This window comes from Ruditapes philippinarum, unplaced genomic scaffold (genome assembly GCF_026571515.1).
Source record: "Ruditapes philippinarum isolate M1 unplaced genomic scaffold, ASM2657151v2 ctg2008_1_1_1_1, whole genome shotgun sequence".
Lineage (NCBI taxonomy): Eukaryota > Metazoa > Mollusca > Bivalvia > Venerida > Veneridae > Ruditapes > Ruditapes philippinarum.
The window spans coordinates 103,827-112,712 of NW_026862392.1; the positions used below are offsets into that span (position 1 = coordinate 103,827).

General features: G+C 32.5%; 1 protein-coding gene across 1 annotated transcript; it reads right to left on the reverse strand.

Moving 5' to 3' along the window:
* Nucleotides 1–288: 288 nt before the first annotated feature.
* LOC132718955 (uncharacterized) lies at nucleotides 289–8,664 on the reverse strand. The gene is made up of 5 exons (XM_060702669.1): nucleotides 8,439–8,664; nucleotides 6,287–6,352; nucleotides 3,627–3,821; nucleotides 3,292–3,360; nucleotides 289–393 (listed from the first exon to the last, which is right to left on the reverse strand). Exons 1-5 carry the CDS (start codon nucleotides 8,662–8,664, stop codon nucleotides 329–331), a joined length of 621 nt encoding a protein of 206 aa, XP_060558652.1. The 3' UTR covers nucleotides 289–328.
* Nucleotides 8,665–8,886: the final 222 nt, after the last annotated feature.

Sequence of the window (8,886 nt, forward strand, 5' to 3'; positions counted from 1 at the left end):
GTAAAAGAATCTACTTTATAACATATCTGTATTATAAGAATAATTATTATTGAACTATCATAAAACTTGGAAACAATGTCACTTTAACCAACAGGAGATGTTTAGTATAAGATCGTAAAAATTAAATCAGTATTTAATTACTTGTTTTCATTTTTTCTAAGAAATGTTTTATTTACGTAAACATCATAGCGCCACCTCAAGTTTGAAATTGAAGGATTTATTCAAATAGTGAAAAGTTTGGAGTAACAATGTAAAGTATGTACAAAACGCTTTCATAACAGTCTTAGATAGGCGTGTCAGAACATAATTATACCTCAGAAAACATGAATTATTTAAGCAACTCACTTGTACTAGTAACGAGTTCCCCAATATCATTTGACTGTACAGGAAGTGCTGGAATAAAAGAAAGTATTTTAAAAAAAAGGAGTTGTTATTTTGGATGAAATATTGGAATAATAAGCTAGAATCATACGTTGCTTTTCATAAAACTTTATGTATTAACCCTAATGGATATATTTGTCTTGCTATTTTTTGTTAATACATGTAATACTTAAGTGTTCCCTCACATTACTATAACAAGGGCTGAAGGACATACTGTATATCCCCTGTTGCTGCGGTCTTTTCTTTTGATTTTCTAGCCTTTGACATAAAGTAAATACGAACTGTTTCAGCATGCATATTATGGATACGTAGTGTCATAGTAGTAATCATTTTATTGAATTTATAATCTCCCAAAATGTGTAACGGTTAGAACTAGAGCATTTTATTTCTATAAGATACCTTGACCGTTGGGATCAATGCAGATTTGCGATGGCTTTGATCATTTATGACGAGTAACTTTAAACCTTTCGAGTGAAAATATAATAGCTGGTGTTCACGAATGAAATATATTTCAATCTTATATGTAAAACAAATAAATTTTCTTTTTATTTCATGCTTTTTAAGTGATTTTAAGTATTTTTTACTGATTTTGCCGTGTAACGTCGCGCATTCTCCATCGTGACGTCATCACATCATGACGTCACATTATCAATTTTGAAATATAGTTAAATTTCTCTAATTTTGCTTCATTTCTAACATGATGTATGGTGACATCGACTTTCTTTTCCTTAAGAAGCAAAATTTACGTATGACGGCACTTATTTCAGTCTGTTATTCCATTTAGTTTAATTTTCTTTTCATCCACATTCAGATATAGTCCGGCTACAGTGAAAATTATATTTTATAAATTTCACTAGTGGTTTATCAGAATATAATCATCTGATATATTACAAAAAAAACACTGGAAAGCATGAAATAAAAAGAGATTATTACACAGCAGAGTAGGACCAGAAGGTGCTAATCGGCCTGCAAATTGAATAATGACCCTGAGGGCATTATTCATTTCAAGGTCGCATAGAGGAGAATGGTTGAGGCTTAAATTCGGCCACGTGGCGGTTACACTTGTTATTAAACATGTGGCTACATAATGTCAGTTACAGTTACTATTCGTCAACATTTACCAAACATATCCACTAGTAAATGTAAATTTTTGTAAATGCTCCAACATCATACTTACATTTTTTGGTAAAAACAACATATTTGCTCATGCTTCAATAATTTGATTAAGAGTAAACTTAACTCATTAATTTACTGGGTTATGATTACTAAATTGGTATCGCTAATTTTCAATTTGCTATTCCCTAGTTTAATTAAGTCGCCATCTCATGACAGTGCTTTCAATCACAACCAATTTTAAATTTCCGGTGTATGCTTAACTGATTTTCAGGTGTATAGATAGATAGATTTATTTCAGTATTATAGAATTACATAGAAAAATATCCAATACATGATAAAAACAATTACACCATATCAAAACATCATACCAATGATAACACAAGAAAGACAACTAAATCTCTTATTCAATTGTGGTCCTTAGAAACAGGTGGCTTTGGCAAAGAGAGGCATAGAAATGATGTTTAAATTGAAGAAAGAAAATAGTACACATAAAATATTCAAAACAAAAATAAATAAATCAAAATAATAAAAATTGAGACTAGAGGATAGACATAATTAAAAGAGATTATTACTCATTAACAATATCAAATAAACCATTTCCCGAAATTGCGATTGGCAAACTTTCTGGTATACATAATTCTTTATATTTTATCAAACGATGAGTCATATGTTTTTGTCAATTTGCAAAACAATTTTATTTTTAATTTAGAACAACTATGGTGTTATATTTCTGCCACCAGATTACCTGATAATCAACTAGTTAGTTAACAGGTTAACTAGTTACGTAACTAGTTAACCTCTTAATTAACTAGTAAGTTATCAGGTAAACTGGTTACGTAACTAGTTAAGTTTTTCATTAAATAAAAGATCATAACGGGAAATAAATGCATGAAAGTGCCAACAACTGCCATCCTTTTATTATATTACTAGCTTAATATTAAGGGTTAACTAGATACCAGCTGTTATAGGCATGATTATATATCATATTGACACCGCACCACACTAATTATACATTTGTTCAAGGATTTACTTGTACCATACTTCTTTAATATCTAGTCAATGCAATTTAACTATCAATCTATTTTATTGTTTTATTTGTAAATTTTATTTTATCTTTTTTAAAGAAAGAACATTATGTGATTAATGTTATAAACTATCAAAATTCTTTCCGAAAAAAATATAAATACTTACTTTTATGATAGAAATACAGAATGTAAGCTTAAGCAGATACAGTTAAAAAATATTGTGATTTACTACCAAATTTGAAATTTCTTTACATACACTCAGAGGCACTTATAACCCGACATTCACATTTGCGGTATAAATTGGTCATCTCTGATTTTCTTCAACTTTTGAACATACAAAATTCAACATAATTATCATATTTATTTCTTAAAATTTCATCTACAATTCATTAACAAGAAAATAGAGAAAATTACAAAACAAATATGCATCTGCAAAATGAAAAATAAAGGAATAAATAATATCGTAACAAAATGAAAGTCTCTGAATCCCACAAAATCTGTATGTTAACCAGTTCTTATACTTTGTGTGTCTTCCCATGGGTATAACAACGTGTAACCCTGCATCCTAAGTCACCAGATCTAAACATCACACTTCCATCACACATCCTATTTTGAACAAAATCCGTTCACGAATAACATTTTTATACAGAAAAAGTGTTGGGTTATAAGTGCCTCTGTGTGTGTATATATATCTTAATTTTGTTGTAAAAAAGCAGTTCCACAATTCACTTGTATGTACTTTAAAAATAAAGCTATTTCATATATTTACCAAAGACTTCTACTGTCACATTCATACCCAATATGCGTTTCGGATTTCTAAGCATAAACGCATCAACACCTGGAAAAACCGATTTAAACAAAAATAACAATTAAAATCACTTGATATAAATCACTGACTGAAACTTGTAATTGATATCAGTATGGATTTATCGGACAGGATATAGTTTAATAGTTCATGAAATTATTTGAAAACATCACAGTATTTGTTTTACATGTTATTTAGAATTATTTCAAAACTTCTAAACTATCTACTTATTAAGTATAAAAAAGTTGTCAAAGCCAACAAAACCTAAAACACAAAAACAGGATTTACTGAAAAAGTACCTGCTTTCTCCTCAAAATCAATCGTAGCAAACTTCCCCTTCTTGTCCATTGCAATATTTTTCACCTTTCCGCCGCCATTTCTCTCTTCATATTCAAAGTACATTGCAAGCATCTCCTTATTTGTGTTTTCAATTAAACCGGAAATTCTTATACGCGGTATATCCTGCGGTTCCTCAACAAATGACTTATCTGAAACTAATATAATTTAAGCACTGGTCAAAGAAACAAGGTACAATTCAAAAGCATACTACAATTAAGTTTCTTGAAAAGGGTATCTGTCAATTTGATGTGAGTTTTCGAACAGTTATATTTATCCCTATCATTAAATGTCATGCCATACAGACGAAATAACCAACGGTATGGTATGCAAATATACACTAAAAAGGGGTTAAATTTTGATACCTAAGCGGTATAATGTACTCAATCTAAAATGTTATGCTAGGACGTCCCTTCATTTCAATAGTATGAATATATTTCAAAACGTTGAATAGCGTAGGACGTTCTACGAATCGGGAGTCTTAACGAAAATGTCACACATGTGCATTGCGATGACACTATAATTAATGTAAACTATTATATGTTATATTTATTGGCCGTCCATGAAGTCCGGTGACCTTTTCAGATAACGTTCCTTTATAAGTTTCAGTTGAAGTATACTATCGCGAAAAACCAGTTCTCAAAGCTCTAAGCATTTTAATACCCATAGTTTAAATAAAGATATATCTTTAAATAAATACATAGGTACCCTTTAATCTTATGTAACATTTCTGTAAAATATGGCTGTAATTCAACGATTCAAATAGCCCTGCTTACATCTTGGGAAAGCACAACCATCTTTTGTAAAACTCGCATGGCCCTTTAAAATAAGATTTTGAAGGATCTCTGAAATTCTGCTGTATATTCAAGCTTATTGAGTGATTGACCTATGAATATCACATGAAATTGAAGTACCCTACAGGATGCAGGTACCTGCTTGAAGACTTGTTTTACTTCTTATAGTCATTTTCACAATTAGTAAGTGAAATGGTCCTAATTTTACAGGACAATTAACAAATGTAAAAGAGTCTTTAATGAAAATGTATACTCAGTATTGCAAGATATTTATGTATATGATCCATATATGTTTTCGGATTAAAGGGACATGATTTAAAATGATACTTATTCATTCTATATTAATGATTATGTGCTTTTCTTTACTTTTTTGTAAGGTTTGTTGTGGCATTTAGAGTAATCAGTTAGCATATATGGCTTACATTGAGACATACCATAGAATCAGAAAATAAGTTGATGGAATAATTTGTTGACATGTAGAATTTGAGATTACCATTGTAGATGAGGTAGGGAATGTTATGTTTATTTGAATGTGCGTGATACGAAGTTAATGGGGCTGTATCTAATATAGAATGTTGTCCTAGACTTATCTGTTGATAATTTATTTTCACCGATTTTTAAATGCTCGAATTGACACATTATTTCGATATTTCGATCAAATTTTGCCTAATTTGATATATTAATATAATATTAAATGTAAACAAACATAAGCAAATAACAGTTTCTTGTTTTCTGCTTGAACCAATCTTAACTCTGAAGTGAAATGATACACAATAATATGTACATAATTGGCATACTTGGCATGTTAAGATTATCAAGTCACATGACTTTATCTGTTCGAAGGAATTCTTGACTCATGTCGTGATCATAATGTTAATTCAAAGTAGAAAAAAGTTTTATGTCAAACAATAAATGTCGTCGAAAACAGACAGATGCCCCCATCATCCAAGTAGAACAAAATAGAGGAATCATGACTTGCATCATAATCATGATTAGTATCAAGAGTGTTTCAAGACAATAGAAACTTTTTTCTCATTTTTTTTCATTGAGCAGCTAAATTATTTAGAACAATCCGTAAGTAACTGACAAAAATATGACTCTATAAACCATGGCAGAATTGTTGACCGGACAAAACATAAATACACTTTAATGAACAGATTTTATCATGTGCTTGGAATAGAGTGTGGCTTGACTTTTGTTGAAGGGATATGTTTCATGGTCGCGACACACTGTCATAATGGACTATCCAACACATTTTGTGCGCATTTAGTTTAGAACACTGTGTCCCCTGGAGCAGAGCCAATTTTGATTCAATGCTTTCATTTTTGATATTAGCAAACTTGCTAGAGATCTACTACACATGCTAAATAGTCAACATCTAACATATAAGGAAAACATATTTCACCCGGGGTGAGGTAAATTTATAAAAAGAGGCATACTTTGCATAACTTTGGTAGTGGATGTATATTAAACTATATCGTATACCAGATACAACACTTTATGGCGCTGTGGAACACTAATGCAACGGAGTGGAAACAAGTTAACAACTTTGCAAACGGGAACATTCAAGGAACATTTTTATAAAGTAAAATATGCAATCATTAGTATGTATTGCAGATGTTGTTCAAAAATTGTTGACGACGCATACAGCACAACGCACGTCGACAAAGTCGACTGGGTGGTCACAATTGCTAGACATGAGCACGTCATTATCAGGTGAGCTTAAATGGAACATACTGTATGCATATGTGCTATGTTTCATTATATATAAATGTTAAATGAACAAGTCATTATTCATTTGACATATAAAATTAAATGTATAAAAATACCATCTACACTCTTTTTTACGCCTTTTACAACTCCAGGAACCTCATCGCCACAGCTACTGTCAAAACCTATTAGGGTAAAAGACAACATTCTAGAATACATATAAAAATATGACAAATAAAACGCTTATTCAGCATTATGTTATATTAACACCTTATTTAATATCGTTTTTGAGGAATACTTGAAAAAGCAAATACAGAAAATAGAAAAAAGTGTTCGGACAAGTTGCCGTTATACATATAAGCGTAGTCTAGAAAATGTTTTACTTCTGACAGTTCAATCGAAGTCATTTATATTTCCAATTTATATTTCAGAGGCTACCGAAACTACCGACGTCCGTAAGCTAGCTGGATAGTTTCCTTACATGAAAGAATCTAACATCCCTGTCGGGATTCGAACCAACAGCGGTGAGGGATGAGTGGTTTGTATGCAACGACATTATCACGCGGCTAAGGAAGCCCCTTCATTTCAATAGAATACATTTGTTTTGAAAAGTTGAATTGCGAAGTACGTTATTCGAAGAAGTACTTTATTCGAATCGGGCGTCGTAACGAAAATATCACACACGTGCGTTCCGATTTCACTGTAATTAATGTAAACACTTATGTGTTATATTAATATGCCGTTCATGTAGTCCGGAGACTTCCGCTGATAACGTTTTCTGATTATTTTCAGTTGCTGGGTAATATCGCGGAGAAACCAGTTCTCAAACCTCTTAGCATTTACGGGGGGTATCAATTGCTGAATACAAGCACTGCGTTAAAAACATGCGTTATAAAACATATATAAATATATGACGACTAAAAAGCCTGTTTAGCATAATGTTATATTAACATGTTATTTAATTTCCTTTTAGAAGAATACCGGTAATTGAAAATATAAAATACAGAAACAAGAGCCGGTTGAACCGGGTGATGCTCCCCGAATAGGTTTTGGACACAGGAAGGTACACCTCTTGTAGTGTCAGAGTTATGTCACAGACAAAGTTCAAAGTGTAAAAACAACCAAAATGTTGCGCGCGACACATTGTCTCAATATGGTGATCATTTCTGTAAAATAGTTGTAAACTCCGACTTCAAATAACGAGGTTTTGGGCTGGACACGCTTTTGCTGCAAGGTCATGCTGTGACCTTGACCTTCAAGGTAGCGACCCAAATGTTGCATGCGAAACGTCGATCAAATATGGTGGTCATCTCTGTGAAATAGTTGTTAAATCTGACTTCAAGTAACAAAGTTATGGGCCGGACAGGATTTTGCTGTAAGGTCATGCTGTAACATTGACCTTCAAGGTAACGACCCAAATGTTGCGCACGACACGTCGCCTCAATATGGTGATCATTTCTGTGAGATAGTTTTAAAATCCGACTTCAAATAACGAAGTTATGTGCCGGACACGATTTTGCTGCAAAATCATGCTGTGACATTGACCTTCGAGGTAGCGACCCAATGTTGCGCACGACACGTTGTCTCAATATGGTGATCATTTCTGTGAAATAGTTTTAAAAATCCGACTTCAAAATAACAAAGTTATGGACCGGACACGATTTTGCTGCAAGGTCATGCTGTGACCTTGACCTTCAAGGTAGTGACCTAAATGTTGCGCGCGACACGTCGTCTCAATATGTTGATCATTTCTGTAAAATAGTTTTAAAATCCGACTTCAAATAACAAAGTTATGGGCCGGACACGAATTTGGGACGGAAGGACATTCTTACCAGAGCTACATTATGGGGTTTTCTTTTGTTATTTCATTTGTTCTTTTTAACCCCACAATGCAAAAAAATAAACCCACAAGAGAAACGGAATGAATGACATCAAAGACATCTATTGTTATGAGAACAATAGACCAAACCCCATAATGTAGCTCTGGTTTGTACGGACTGACGGACGGACGGACAACCCGGCGACTATATGCTCCCCCGAAATTTGTCGGGGAGCATAAAAGTAGATAAAAAGTGTTAGACCAAAGTTGACATGATACATATAAGCGTAGTCCAGAAAATGTATTACATATGACAATTCAATCGAATATAGGATACTTTTGCATCGAACAATATTCTAAAAATAATAAATAATGCAAACTCATAAAATAATGGTATATGTCAAAAGTGTGTATGTGTGCGTGTGGGTTGGAGTTGTTGCATGCGTAATTACCCTTTTCCATTGGACCTGGATTAGGTTCAACACCAGCAATCATTAAAAGAACGCCAATGAAGAGCACACAGCCAACAGTTGGAATGTCATTGCTAACTATTATGTTCTTGACAAGTACTGCCACATCACTACCCCTGGAGTGTCTGAAATTTTCATTAGTTTTACCACATCGAGAATGCTTGTATGTGCCAATTCTTGATCTGTATGTTTGAATATCAACGCCCATTTTTCTAAAAAAAAAGATTATTGGCATTCAAACTCATTTGTATTTCTAAAAACAAAACGTTTATTTATCGAAAGGTGCAAAAAAGTCCCCAACTGAATGCATAAATAATCAAATAATTAAAGCTTGTTAGTATTATTTTCCATTGCTCAGTATTATGATTAAAGAAACCTTAAAATAGAGCGGTGTCAAATAATTTAGACATAAAGACAAATTGATAGTTTT